At 51.5% G+C, this 14,427-nt stretch overlaps 1 protein-coding gene across 3 annotated transcripts in view; it reads left to right on the top strand.

Annotated features, from left to right (window-relative positions):
- Nucleotides 1-14,427, top strand: part of ATL1 (atlastin GTPase 1) — a 36,515-nt gene that overhangs the window by 19,800 nt on the left and 2,288 nt on the right. For 2 of the 3 annotated variants that reach the window (XM_080397075.1, XM_080397074.1), the window contains exons 6-13: nucleotides 539-595; nucleotides 4,678-4,770; nucleotides 5,695-5,833; nucleotides 8,072-8,199; nucleotides 8,876-8,932; nucleotides 9,725-9,796; nucleotides 10,810-11,241; nucleotides 13,477-13,491. In XM_080397075.1, coding sequence (XP_080253201.1) covers nucleotides 539-595; nucleotides 4,678-4,770; nucleotides 5,695-5,833; nucleotides 8,072-8,199; nucleotides 8,876-8,932; nucleotides 9,725-9,796; nucleotides 10,810-11,241; nucleotides 13,477-13,491 — 993 coding nt within the window. The remainder of the gene's footprint in view (nucleotides 1-538; nucleotides 596-4,677; nucleotides 4,771-5,694; nucleotides 5,834-8,071; nucleotides 8,200-8,875; nucleotides 8,933-9,724; nucleotides 9,797-10,809; nucleotides 11,242-13,476; nucleotides 13,492-14,427) is intronic. The other variant, XM_080397076.1, reaches the window with a different exon arrangement.

The following is a 14,427-nucleotide window of genomic DNA, read 5'->3' as shown; positions in this document are numbered from 1 at the left end:
GCATCTGTGAGATACATTATTGCACCTTCAATTAGAAATTAGAGTCCAGAGAGTCTGTAGAGCCTTCGAATCTTGCTGGTGGGCTGATCTTACAGTCTTTGCACAGTGGGGGTTTGCAGGGAAAAGTACTTATTTCTGAATTAATTTCCGCTTCTTCTTGGGCTGTTTAAAGAGAGCAGGGCTCCAGCAATCCCCTGCAGCACGTGAAGTTTCTGGTTGGTATGAAAGCAACAGCCAGCAGCTGATGTGAGCCATTTTTCACAGATTTGGCAGCCAAAAATTCCAGGCTGAGATCTTTCACGTGAGGGGTCAGCACGGTGATTGTCCCTAACAGCTCCATGTGCCTCTCAGATGTGAACCAAAAGCCCAGAGCCAGGCACACAGCCGGCCAATTTCTGTTCCAGCTCTGCAAATGGTGCAGTTAGTGCCGAGTCGACAGCGGTCCCGTGCTGCTGGTGCCCGCGTGGCCCGCAGCCGCCCGCCCAGCCGTGCAGACTGGCAAACTAACACGCCTCTTGTTCTTTGCTTCAACTTCCAGCTCTTCACCGAGTATGGCCGGCTGGCCATGGAGGAGACATTCTTGAAACCTTTCCAGGTGAGTCTGAGGGTTCTGGCCAACACGTGTCCCCGCTGCTGGAGGTGGCTTGGCCCCGGGCCGGGTGGCTTCACCACGAGGTGTCACTGCAGTTTGCAAGACAGGAGGAGATGGTGATGCCTTGGGACTGGCTCAGCTGCACGAAGCAAAGGCTTTGTGCTTTCCTGCCCTCAGAGAGCCTTCCAAACACATCCAGCATCCCTCTTTCTTCTCTCTCTGAACCCTTGCCATCCTGAGAGCTCTGCCCTGTCCTGCTGGGCTTGGAGAGCAGTCGGGTTGTGCAGAAGGTTTGTCATGCTGTCTACCCAGGGACTCTCCCCAGCCTTTGCTCTGAGGGGTTTGAAGCTGCCTGCCCTGGGAATCCCTGCTCCTGGCAAAATGAAAGGATGAGGATTAGCTCAGAGGTTTTGTGAGTGACAGCAGAGCTGTGGGAAGGCTCAGTTTAAGTGGGGTCTTAATTTCAAGTAAGGGACATCTGTTCACCCTGCTGCTTACCAACCTGTGAAAATCTGGCATTCAAAGAAGGGAGAGTGTCGGGCAGACTCCAGCTTGCTCTGGACACCAGAGCTGTGAGCACTTGCAGGGATGGGAGGATAGTTGGCTGTGACAGCCCTGTCCAGGAGGAGAGTGAATATAGGTGAAAAGAGATAAAGCAGAAGGGAGGGGGGCAGAAGGTATCCGTGGCATGGCTGTGGCAGCTCACAAAAGCTTCAGTCCTTTAACAGATGGAGTTGTGATTTTGTATGGCTTTGATTATGGCTGCACTGAATCCTGTGCACCTGGGAGGGCGGTTGAACAGGTTTGGAAGCTTTTAGAGGTCTGTGGAACCAGGTGTGAGGCAGGGAGCAGGGCCTAAGGGGATGAAGGGAGCAACACTGTGAGTTACCCCTGCATCCTCACACCGCAGTGGGGCTGCAGGGCTCATTGCACGATGGGGATGGTAAACAGAAGGAAGATCCCATCTGTGGGGCTCTGGCCTTCTTGTCCTGTACAGGTCGTTCCTTTAACCTGATGCTCTCTGGTGGTCCCAATGGCTTGGTCCAACTTCCAGCTGTCATCCACATTAGGTTAGGTGGTAGATGGATGAGGATTTGTGAGCTTCTCAAAGCTGGAGATAGCAGAGAGAAAAACATGCTGTAAAAACACAAATAGTAATTGGGAATGGGTTACAGCTATTTTACTTTTACCTTCTAACATAAAAAGAGAATTGCTGTCCTCACCACCTTCCTGGAAGTCCTAAGGGGTTTATAGGGTGTCTGTGGTCAAGAAGTGGGAATAAAAGGTTAAAAAATACAACAAATGGACAGTCTGAGATTTTGGGGAGTTTTGAGGGTATACTGGATGCTAGCATGGACAGTTGACTCATAAATGATGTGAAAGCTACCAGTAAAAATATATGACTTGGAGTAGCAAGAGCTAGGAGAAAATTGTAACATGGTACAGAAAAAAGCCAGACATTAAATAAATATTCTTGTTCCTTATTTAGGAACTATCAGGATAACATAGCCAAATATTTCAGTGAAAGTGAAATCCTTTCTACTCCTTCAATAAAAAGGAGGCTGTAAGGGGAAACTTGTAAATATGCTTAAGTCATTAGGACTGGATAATAGGCTCAGATTTTACCAAAGACTGTAATTGCTGTCAAGTCACACGGTTTTGTGGATAGCAAGTCTTGTCGAACAATCCCATTATCAATTTTTAAAAGACCCTGAGTTTGGTTGATAAAGGTAACTATCACCATGATACGTGGCTTTCTGTAAGCCTTATCTCCCTACAGTGCTGATTAAAGGCAAGTGAACAGCATACCAAGTCAGCATTGTCTCTTTTAATCCATTGTAAATGGATTAAAAACTCATTAACTGATAGACGATAGAGCACGCTGAACTAATTTTAATAAGGAATCATCGTCTTTCAGAAGTGTTTCCTTGGGGCTTCCCCCAGGGTCTCTCTGATTCACTGTCATCTTCATTAATGATCTGGGGGGAAAAATATCAAACGGCTGCTGGTAACCCTTGCGGATGTGGTAACATTTGGTAGAGAGATCGATGGTGATGTGACCAGGTGAGCAACGGAGATCTCCTGGCCACATCGCAAAGTGGGCTGGTTTCCTGCAAAGCACAGTTTTAAAGGCAGCCGAGTATTTGGATTAGGAAGCAGGAGAAGGGTGATGGCAAATAAATTGCTTTTCCAGTGGGGAGGATGAGCCTGGTGCTTCTCGGTGTTTGTGGTTGAGGCTAAACAAAGTCAGACTAGCAACAGGGAGCATGCTGTTAATGAGGGGGCAATTTAATGGTTAGGGTAGCTTAATGAGAGATGCAGGGGCTTCTCTGGGAGCTGGAGGCTTTAAACCGAGACAGCTTTTTTTGCAGAAGTCTACAGCTTGAGTTTCTTGGGTGAGGTTCCAGGTCTGTAAGTCAAACAAGCTGAACCTCTTTTGTCCTTAAAATATAGAAATCTGTAAAGGAAGCTTTGGAAAGCAGCTCCTATAGGAAAATGCTGCCAAGCAGGGAGTACAGCAAAAGCGTCATTAGTGGGGCAGTTGCATTGATCCTGCTGGAAGGGAAGTAATACTTGGCAGTGGAAAATTAACATTTCCCTTTGGCTCCTTCCTCTCCACGGTGTGTCCTCACACTTGTGCTGAAGTGGAACCGCCTGTGCTGCTCCATGAGCCCTGGCCAGATGCTGGTCCTGGTCGTGATGCAAAGGCTCTGTGTAGTGCCTGGCAGTTTGCTGAGTGGGAGTGGCTAGGGCACAGTAAAATCAGGAACAATTTTGCTTAAGAAAAAAGAAAATAATTCCTGAGTCAAACAGTGCAAGACATGCATAGCGTGTTTGTGGAAAAGTCCTAAACATGGACATATCTCCTAAGCATCTCATGATCTTAGAAAGAACAGTGTGTCCTGAAACAGCTGCCTGGGTGCAGTTACTGTGGATCGTCAGGCAGTTAGAACAGTGGGTTGGCCATTTCTCTCTCTCCTTTTTTTTTTTTTTTTTTTTTTAACCTTTTCTGATGTTTTATGGAAGAGAAATAAGGAAGGGAAATATTTTCCCTTCCTCCACTAAATCTTTGTTCTAAACATAGACAATTTCTGGGGATATTCCAATGAAATGGATTCTGCTCACTTGACCTGCTTAATTCATGTGCATGAGAGGAACCCTGGCACCCCTGCCAGGCCCTCCTGGGCTTCAGCGTTCAGGGCTCCCCCCTCCAAGCCGTGTATTTGTTACACAGGACACAGGTCCCTTGCACAGATGAGACACTGAAGACATGATTTCTTCTGAAAACTTTTTTTTTTTAAATGGATTAAAAGTTGACCATACTGGTATTTATTTATTTATTGCATAGGAACTTTGAATGCCTCAATAAAGATTACAAAAGCCAGTGATTTCTTATTCACCCTCGTTATCCTGCATCTGCTTCTCATTAAAAGTCTGTCTGGAAGGCTGCCCAGTGAAAAAGGCTGAAAAAACGAGCCTGTAAAATTCCCATAGGATGGAACTAAATGTGGCTGGAATTAGAGAGCTCGTTGCCTTTTGTCCTGGTTAGCAAAATTCTCTTTCTTGTTTTGCAGTTTAAATGATTGATGCTATTCTTCCAGCTAGGGGATCGGACTGCTGCCCAGCAAACCCATGCAGCCGTCGGAGGTTTGCTCCCCCCTTCCCTTTGTAGGACACAGCCACACGTGCGGCCAGTCTGCGTGGTCTGGGTGCCACCGTGGGCTGACCCTGCACAGAGGGGTATTTCCACCCGTGGAGGTGTGAGACGCTGCTGGAGCTAGGCAGGGACTCGGGGCCGGGTCTCGTGGTGGCATGAAGGTGGGGGCGAGGGTGCTGGGGGGGTTCTGCCACCGCTGTGGACTCCAGTGTTTGCTGCAAGTGGTGGTGGCAGGGAGGGAGGCCCCGAAATCCCATGTGGACCCTTTTTGATAACGTACGGCAGAATTAGGCATCTCCTGTAGCCACTCCTGGTCCTGTGTTAGCAGAGAACCACAGAGCAACAGAGAAAGATGAGTTTCTCTGAGCTGGCGCTGGAGCCGCTGGGGGCTGTATGGCACTGACCCCCATGTGTTTCTGTTTTCTAGTCCCTTATATTTCTTGTTCGTGACTGGAGCTTCCCTTACGAATTTTCCTACGGATCTGATGGTGGTGCAAGATTTTTGGAGAAGCGGCTGAAGGTGCGTTCTTTCTGATCTGGGTTCACTTAGTGAGCAGAGCTAGCCTGGGGGTGCGCTTTGGGTGATGGAGACTGAGGAAGCAAATTGGCTTGTGACCCAGGGATGATACACTGCCATCACCTGCATGGATGGAGAGTGTGTGGAGCACGAGGGCGAGACCTTGATCTGGGGGATGACTGGTGCTGGAGGGTGTAATCCTGGGCAGGGAACAAGGAACAGGCTGCAGAGCACCCGCACCAGTGGGGGTTCAGCTGGGTGGCCGCAGCGCTGGCTGATAGGTTTGAACTGCAACGTGCAGAGATGCTGGTTATGGGCACACTTAGCCAGTGCCTTAAAATCATGCAAGAGCCATTTTAGGAGCCTGAATTTCCTTGCCATGGTCAGTGGAGGGCTGAGACTGCCTGTGCTAGGCTTCTGCCCCAGCCCAGGCTCCCTGCGGGTCTCTTGCTGGGAGAGGTGTTAGAGATGGGAGTCAGCAGATTCCCAAGAGAGCCGGAATGATGTTTTAGTAAGAGGTGGTTGTACAGTAAAAATGATGGGCGTGGGCTCCCCTGGGATTAATCAGGAAATGCATGGGTGATTTGGTCTAGAGAGGCCTAATTAAATGTGAGACAAGGAAGGCCCTAGTGGGAAATCCCACATGTTTTTGTATTCCAGTCATACATGGACATGCACATTTTCCGAATGATAATAACATGCCCCAGGGCATGTGGTCAGAGATGCGCTAGTTCCTTGGTCGCTGGAAGAGCCTTGTCTTTGTCCTCTATGCAGCGTATCCCTATGGAATGTCCTCCTGTGTTGTTTTTTCCCTCTGTAAGCAGCCAAAATGGAAAGTACCCCGTGCTTCTGCCAGCACCGTGGGCCCAGCATTACCAGTGTCCCTATCAGAAGGAAACTCCCTGATCCCAAACTGGTCTCTCGCAGGTCTCAGGAAATCAGCATGAAGAGCTGCAGAACGTCAGAAAGCACATCCATTCCTGTTTCACCAAAATCTCCTGCTTCCTCTTACCTCACCCGGGCCTGAAAGTCGCCACCAACCCGAATTTTGATGGAAAACTGAAAGGTATGAAGGCAAAGGTCTGGTTTTTAGGCTGGTACCTTGGATGCCCTGGCAGACTGTTCCGCTGGTTCCTGAAACCTCTATTAAGTATTTTTCATGAAAATTCCAGGAGAGGAGTTGGATCCTCTTCTCAGTGATGTACACGCGCTCAGCTTCTTCTTCTGAGTCCAGCAGACAGAAGTGGAGGCAGAAAAGGTGTGGGAGGCTGAAAATGTCAAGGAGCCCCTGGCAGTAAGCCCTGTGAGGACAGATGGCTGCCAGGCAAATGGGGAAGGGCAGGGCTGGGACAGGAGGTGTGTGTGGACGTGCTGTTGAGCCTCCAGTTAACTCCCGTGCCTCACCTGCAATTCGGCACAGATGCAGAGTGGTGTGGGCTGGTTGCTGCAAGGCAGGCTGGTGCTTGGGGAGGGTGGAAGGCCGGTCCTGCTTCCTATCAAGAGAATATTACTTCACTTTGAAAAGCTTTCCAAGGAATATTTAATCTTCCTGATTTATCTGGTCAGTGGTTTCCCTACAGGGCAGGCTTAGTTCAACAGGTTAAAAAAAAAGGGGGAAGGAAAAAAAGCCGTGGTAAGATTCTCCACTCTGAAAGAGCCACGTGCTGTGGATTTTTTTAGTTGTTTGTTGGGAACCACCTGCTTACCAGCATCACTGCTTACAGGCAGCTTGTGATCTTAGCAATAGAGACAGCGGCCCATTAGTCACTTAAATTAGCAGCAGAAGGATGTTTTTCTCTGGTTTTATCTGCCTAGTGATCAGACTTGTTCTTCTGGCAAACTCGGTGCCAACTAGCAAGCAGGATGGCAAGGCAGCAGGGCTGGGTGTCGCAGCACTCTCCAAACTAGCTGGCTGCAGCAAGGTCTTGTACTACCACATACCAACATACTCTTCATGCCAGTCCCTCTGCTGCCTTCTCTAGTCTCTCCTCATCCAGGGCACGCATTCTCTCTTCTCTCTCCTTCTTCCTCCTCTCTCTTCCTCAGCTGCTCTCTCTTCCTCAGCTGCTCTCTCTTCTTTGGCTGCCCAACCTCTTAACAGAACCAGCCACAGCTGCACCTTATCTACATCATCCAACCCTCCGCCCCTGAAGCCAGCCCACAGCTGTATGTTATCAATGATAATTAACCCAGCTTCATTCCTCTACAGGCAGGCATGCTTATGGAAACTGAGCTGATCTCTCTTAGCTCCCCCCTTAATTTCAGGTGCTGAGTAGTATTGAATGAGTAGTGTGTGCAGAACTGGCACAGGACTTGTCAGCCGTGTCTTGATGCCGTTTTCCTGTTCCCTCAGAGCCGTAACCAGCTTTTTGTGATCTGTTGGAGCAGATGTGGGGAAGTGTCCCCTCTCTCCTTACCTTCCAAATGCCTGGATGTTGCATTGTTTTTTCTGTCTTCAGTCCGTATGGTTTAATTTAAATGGCAATAAATGGTTGTCAGACACTATGAAGCCCTGAGAATGACTGTTAGGAGATGAGTCTGCCTCTGTTGAAGTGACACAAGCACCTCATGGACCCCTCAAACAGCACCCTGTGCCAGCCCTGAGCTTTGGCAAAGGGGACAGGTTGGTAGGAGCAGAGATTGTGCCTGTTCCTGGTACCTGCACCAAGGAGCATTTAATGGTGCAATACAAATGCACAGTCACTCGCAGGATTACTTAGCATACCTGTGCCAAGTGCCTAATCGTTTGCAAAAGCTTTAAAATGCTTTGCAATGGGAATTTCATGTATGGGTTTATAGAGGACCAAGAACTTGGCACAGAAAATCTTACCTGCTCAGGAGGTGGCAGGGATGGGAGCCAGAAAGCCTGAGCCCTGGCAGAGGATTTCCACTACGGGTGCCATGGAGCAGAACAAAGGGAAGGCACGGCATGGGTCCATGCCCCGTACACTAAAGGTCATGATTTGCAAAGAGTGTGTCTAGGCAAGAAGAAGCTGCTCTCTGGCTGTCAGTGTTGCATGCACATTACCAGCATCATCAGCAAAAGCAGGTTCTTTTACCTATGCAGTCACATTTGTGTTTGCACATATGTTTTTGAGACCATGAAGCTGGTTTGTGGATGTATGCACAGCTGTATATTCTGTCTGTGAGTTAAGTAACAACTTAACTGGGGCCATGATCATTTCTGAGTACTGGCATCACTACGTTATAGTGTCTGAGTCTCTGGCTTGACTCTCCTGCTCTCGTTTCACGTTCGCCAGTCTGCCTTCGGGCTGGTGCTGATGGCATTGGGTTTTGTTTCCAGAAATAGACGATGAGTTCATCAAGAACTTGAAGATTTTGATACCTTGGCTTCTTAGTCCTGAGAGCCTGGATGTTAAGGAGATCAATGGAAACCATATCACCTGTCGAGGCCTTGTGGAGTATTTTAAGGTATTGGCTTATTTAAGAGAAAGTGGGCTTATTCATCTGTGGCATGCTTGCACTTTTGCTGTAATTAAAGGGTAAAGCAGCAGCAGGCAAGCCAGCGCTTGATGGCCAGAGGAAATGTTCTTGCTCCAGCTAATAGTCCTGACTGTCATTGCTGCAGAAAGCAAACACCTCCCGGTCGCATATTTGCCCACACAGTAAGGCCACCGGGTGGGCAGGGCTGTTTCCCTCCCCAGGAGAACTGAGGACCAGAGGGAGGGAGGCTGAGGGCTGTGTTCCTGTTGCCTTTGGAAAAAGCTTAGTTTTGTTGTCATGACTACTGAGACATTTTGATGCAAGACATTATTGAGTAACTCTCACCACCTACTCTCCAGAGCTACCTGACTCTGGCTCCTTCTCCTTCAGTAAAGGATGGAGGTAGGTGCAAATCCAGCGGTAGAGATAGTGTGAGACTTGAGTGGCTGACTCAGGCCACCCAAGGAGTGGACCGCAAGCCGTCTTAAGTAGCATTTTCTGACAGAGCATCCCCTGCCAAAGCCATCTTGTGCCAGGAACGTCCTCCTCTTCCGTGCTCTTAACATCCTGTTAAAGCTGTGACTGTAGCTGGGTGGGGGTGTTTGTGTGTCACTTGTGTGTGCCGCATTCAGTGTGATTTCATTGTCTGTGTGCTGTTTTGCAGGCATACATAAAGATCTACCAAGGGGAAGAATTGCCACACCCAAAGTCGATGCTGCAGGTATGCGAGTGTGAGGTGTGACCTGGTGGGCATTCATGCGCTATAATTGCCGTTAATTTCCAGTTAATTGTCAGCAGTGGCCAGCTAGTGCAGTGTATTGGGTCTACTGTGATTTTGTTTCAAATGCCTTAAGTTTAACAACCCAAGAAATGGCTCTTTTGGAAAGTATTTGACAGTCACGAGTCTGGTATAGCTTAGCAATTGTGGCAGCACGGCTTGTGGACTGTGGTGACTCTCTCTGCACACAGTGTCAGCTGGCTTAGCTGAAATGATTCCCCCACAGGTAAATAGCATCATCATTGGCTGCGGTGGGGCCGCACACGAAGGTGACATGGCCCTGCACGTGGGCAGTGGCTGCTGGGCTGCAGCTCCGCTCTCTGAGCCAGACAGCTTTGCGGGAGGTTGCAGCTGTAGCTGTTTACATATGACTGAGCCTTTTATCTGTTTTTTTGCTGTTTCCCACAGCTTAAGCCAAAGTTTTTGTTGCTCTGGCTTGGAGGGTAGGAATCCTTTCTCCATGCGGGCTTTTTCCTGGAGGGACTGAGAACTCTGGATGTGTCAGTATGGGATGATCTTATTTGGCATTGGCCAGAGGCTGGGGAGAGTACACTTGGCTAAGACAAGGGAGCTGTTTAATTCTGTACGTGTGCAGCGGGGTACCATGCACATGTCCTGGCCCCGTGCACATGTGGACCATGTGGACATGTGGACCCAGTGGCCATTACTCTTTACAGTTACACTAATCTTACCTTTCTGCAGCTGAACTTTGTACCGCTTTTGCCCTTCTTGCAGGCCACAGCAGAAGCCAACAATTTAGCAGCAGTTGCCACTGCCAAAGACACCTACAGCAGAAGAATGGAAGAGGTAGGTGGCTCTGAGCATGTAGTTTCACCGTGCTCATATCTCCAGGCTCCCCTGTCCTCATGGGGAAACCTCCCTGCCTGCATTCTTGGTCGAGGATGTCCTGCACGGACTTGTCCAGGACTGGTTACAGTGCAGTCAGGGTCCCAAAGGGGGTCTCTCCTATGTGCGTGGTGGAGAAGGGGCTTTCTCACAGGCTGGAGGAGAGCAATGCCGGTCAGGGTATCATGGCAGGACAGGGGATGGTCACTGTTTCATCCCATGGCAGCTTTTTGCAGACCACATGGCCTCTGCTGAATTTGCATCCCCCCTCCCAGTGTTCCCCAGTGTGGGTAGGTGCAACCCAAAAATGTGATGTAGCGGGGTGGCAGTGCTGTGTGACCATGCAGCCCATGCTATGGCTGGTCCTAATTAGGGAATAGAGTCATTATAACTGGCTTTTCACCTGTGCCCTTCCATGTCAGCCCATCTCTCAGCTCTGGTGAGGGGATGGTTGTGATATTTAAGGTGAAGGTCAGACGTCAGCCTGCCTCCAGCCACTTCCAGGCCCCCGCTCTGTTCATCAGTATTGGAGATTGCTGCCTGGTGGCAGGAAAAAGGGACAGAGCTGCATGGCCAAACTGCCTGTGGACTGCCCTGCACCTTAAAACGAATGTGTCCATACTCTGAAGCAGAAGGAAAATGCCGTGGAGCCTCCAGCACTAGAAAATGCCGGGGTTCAGGGTCCTGCAGGTCGGTGCAGCGCAGCCAACAATGTTGCCTGATGTGCTGGCTTGGGCTGTGAGCGAACTCAGTAGAGGAGCTGTGGGATGCAGCTTCCCTGTGCAGACACCAGTTTTAATCTGCACCTTGCAGAGCTATCCCTGATGAACAGCACAGCTGTGGGGGTCTTCCTGCAGGATCCAGTGGTCTGTGCTAAATGGGAGCCTGTAGAGCCCTGATTCCAGTGGTTAGCACAGCACAGGAGCTGTGGGTGCTGAGGTTTCTGGAGTGATCGGACTGTGTTTTCCACACAGGTCTGTGGTGGGGACAAGCCCTTCCTTGCGCCTAGTGACCTCCAGACCAAGCATGTGGAGCTGAAGGAAGAGGCTGTGAAGCTGTTTCGTGGGGTGAAGAAGATGGGTGGGGAGGAATTCAGCCGTCGCTACCTCCAGCAGCTGGAGAACGAGATAGATGAGCTCTACATCCAGTACATCAAGCACAACGACAGCAAGAACATCTTCCACGCCGCCCGCACCCCCGCCACGCTCTTTGTGGTCATCTTCATCACTTACGTGATAGCTGGAGTGACCGGCTTCATTGGCTTGGACATCATAGCCAGTCTGTGCAACATGATCATGGGCTTGACACTTATCACACTGTGTACCTGGGCATATATCAGATACTCTGGGGAGTACAGAGAACTGGGCGCAGTAATAGACCAAGTGGCCGCAGCGTTATGGGACCAGGTAGGATAAAGAGCTTTTGATTTAAAACAAACAAACAAACTTCTACCAAGTTCTTAAGTGTTGAGTTTCCTGGGGCTTTTCCTCCCCTTTGAGATGGCTTTTGCATGTAGGGTTGTTAGATGCTCTGGCTGGACCTGCCTGGGCAGATCCAGCTGCGTGAGCTGGTTGTGCTGTGATCGGGGGGGAGGAGATGACCTGTGCCCCGTCTTCTTCAGACAGCGGGACGATGAGTTTTAATCCACTCCTTAGACCTTCTAGGTGGGGAAAGCAGAGATAGAGGAAATGGTTTCAGGTCAGTCTGTGGAGTTGATTGTAAGGGGGAGATGTCTCAGGGACTGGAGGTGATGGGCTGGGGGGTAGTGCCCGGTGGCTGTAGCACAGGTAGGCAGTGCAAGGAGCGTCAGAGCAGGAGTGAACAGCGAGGCTGGAGCTGCGTCCCAGGCCACCCCTTCCCCTGCTTGAGCCTGAGCCTCTGAATCCTGCCCAAAGTGAAAAGACAAGCCGTGTAGATCCCGGCTGCGGATGAGAAAACTCACAGCAAGCTCTTTTGTTCTGCCTTTTTTTTTCTTCTTGTCTTACCCATCACCAAATGCCAGCCTGTGGAGCCTCGGCCCTTGCGGGAACGGGGCAGCTTTGCCGAGGGTCCCTAGGGGAAGGCTGTCACAGAGCTGGGGTTGCGCCTTTTGGGTGTGTGTGTCTGTATGTCAAAAAGGAAGGCCTGGATCTCCGCCCTGGTGCGGGGCAGGGGTCTGGCTCTCCCCCCTCTGCGGGAGGCTGAGCCCAGGTCTCGGCTCTGCCTGCTTTGGCACTGGGCTCCGCTTTCCCGTTACAGCCACAGCTGTGCTGGCTCGGTGGGTCTCACCCGCTCTTTTTCGATTCCTTTTTTTCCCCAAACAACATGTGAAGCTCGTGGCTGGGCCCCCGTGTCAAGCAGGAACACTTCTGAAACCTTAAAGATGGTCACCGTGACAAATCCCCCCGCTGCGTGGCTCTGCCCGCTTTCTGGATGGCGCCGCTGCAGCGCCGGCCCCGGGCAGGGTTATCTCGCAGCCCACCGCCGCAGTATTTTTAACGCTGGGTCTTTCCTGTTTCCCCTTGTGCAGCAGCCCTTCCCCCCCCGATTGCAGGGGTGCCGGGGGGAGCCCAGACCCTGCGGGTCACGCCAGGCGGGGGAGCAGTCCTGCGGTGGCCTCCTGCTCTTCCCGTGGCACAGCCGGGCGAGCTCATTCTTTGCTTGGCCCTCAGAAGCCACCAGCTGCAGTCGTGAGTTTTATTTCTGTAGTGCTCCAAGGCAGAAAAGGCCGTTCTTAACAGCTTTACCTGCTCCTTCCCGGCCTGTTATCCACAGCGAGGTTTGGATTGAGAGTGAGCACATTCCCTTCGTTCCCGTTGCTGCACGGAGAGCTGCGGCTGGAGCTAAACATGCAGCTTTGGGAGGAAAAAATGGAAGTGTTTATTATTCAATTCCTTCATTCCTGAGCTGGGTAGTGGTGTTGCTCAGCTGAGCTGCCTTTAAAATAAGTTGGATGGGGAGGCAGCTCGTTGCCTGTATCCCAGGTGGGTTCATCCTGGCTGCCCTGACCTCTGCGGCCTGAGCATCTGCAGTAACCCCCCGCGGGCGCTCAGTGCCCCTGCGGTGGCTCTTTGCTCGGGGACCTTCCTCGTGTGTTCAAGCTCAGCATTTGCAGGAATTAGTGGGGGGTTTAAGCAAGAACAAGACCCAGCCAGCAGGGAGCCAGAGATGCTGCCTGCTTGCAACTTGCCCAGCTGGGGAAAAATAAAGAGGTTAAAGTGCCTGCAGCTGCTCCCTGGCACCCTGCTGGTCCGCGTGGGCTGTGTGGCACAGCTTTCCAACCGGAGGGAAAGTTCTCCCGAGGAGCTGTGCAGGCAGGCGGTACCGGCCCTGCTGCGGGCACCGGGGCCCGTTGCGATACACAGGGCTGGTGGCCAAGTGGCCCGGGTGGGTTCATAGCCTTCGTGGCTCTGTCCCATGCGAGTGCTCAGGGTCCTGTGGTGGCGGGACCGGCTGCAGGAGGGATGGATGGAGATGTGAGGGGTCCTGCAAGAGGGGCAGCCTGTGCGGGGCGAATCCCCCTGGGAATACCCGGCCATGGTTGCACCAGCAAGTGGCTGTGGCCAGAGGCGTGAGCCCCGTGCGCTCCCGTGGATGTGCATGATACACAGAGATGCTTTTCTTTCTTTTTCTGTCTCCCCCTTCCCAATGCCTCTCCCCAGGGAAGCACGAATGAGGTAAGTGGCTCTTGTTCTCTGCATGCAACACCACTCGGCTCCCATGGGCCAGAGGCTGCCGGGGAAAGGCGTCTTGGACGCAGATGCACGGTTTAGCTGCATCACTGCCTTTGGGCTCATGGAGGATGGGGGCTGCAAGGGCCCCGGGCAGCGGCCGGCATCCTGGCCCTCCACCTAGGCACTTGCTGGCAGCTGGGCTCTGGTTGCTCCCTGTGATCCAGATGCCTGGGGAAGGTCGTTGAATGTGGGGCCTGTGCTCCAGGCAGTGCTGGAAGCCAAGTGGGGGAGAGATTTGGGTGGGGAGGATGTTTGTTATGATGGGAATTTTCATCTTTCTCCCATCAGTTCTGTTTGGGGATTTTTCCTGTTGTGCTGAGAGGTCAAACCAAAACACCGGTTGGTTTTGTAGCACCAGCTGTGTGGGCATCACACTGCCCCAGCAGCCAAGGAGGCCCCATACTTGGTCAGGCCTCTCTGTGCAGCTGGAAGTGCCGCATATTGTATTTTAGGCAAAAACCACTCCATCCCGGCTTGAGTAAGCTGAACGCAGAGCCTGGGGGGCATGGTTTATCTCCGCAGCCTCCTGCTGGGGCAGCATGCTGAGCCCCTCTCGCCCTGCATGGCAGGGGAACTGGGGTCAGCAGCCCTTGTGTGCCAGGCTCCGGTGGCTCCGCTTGCCCGGCACCGCAGGGGCAAAACGCTGAACTGCTTGCCAGGCCTGCGCCGAGGCCACCTGGAACCTTGTTTAGGCAAAGCCTCATCAGCATCTAATTAAAACGAAAAAGGCATCCTTACTAGTCTGTATTACTGCGCACGCATGTTAATCCAGTAGGTGTGTGGCGGAAGACAGCTTTGTCTTTTCTCGTGTCACCGAAGACTGACATCTGTCAGTGTCAGCGCACGTTTCACCCACTGTTATGTGGGGAGTTCCTCAAA

The sequence above is a fragment of the Falco punctatus genome, assembly GCF_963210335.1.
Source record: "Falco punctatus genome assembly, chromosome: 7".
In the NCBI taxonomy this organism is placed as follows: domain Eukaryota; kingdom Metazoa; phylum Chordata; class Aves; order Falconiformes; family Falconidae; genus Falco; species Falco punctatus.
Note: the sequence above shows the minus strand (reverse complement) of the source record. Positions and strands in the feature narration are given on the sequence as shown.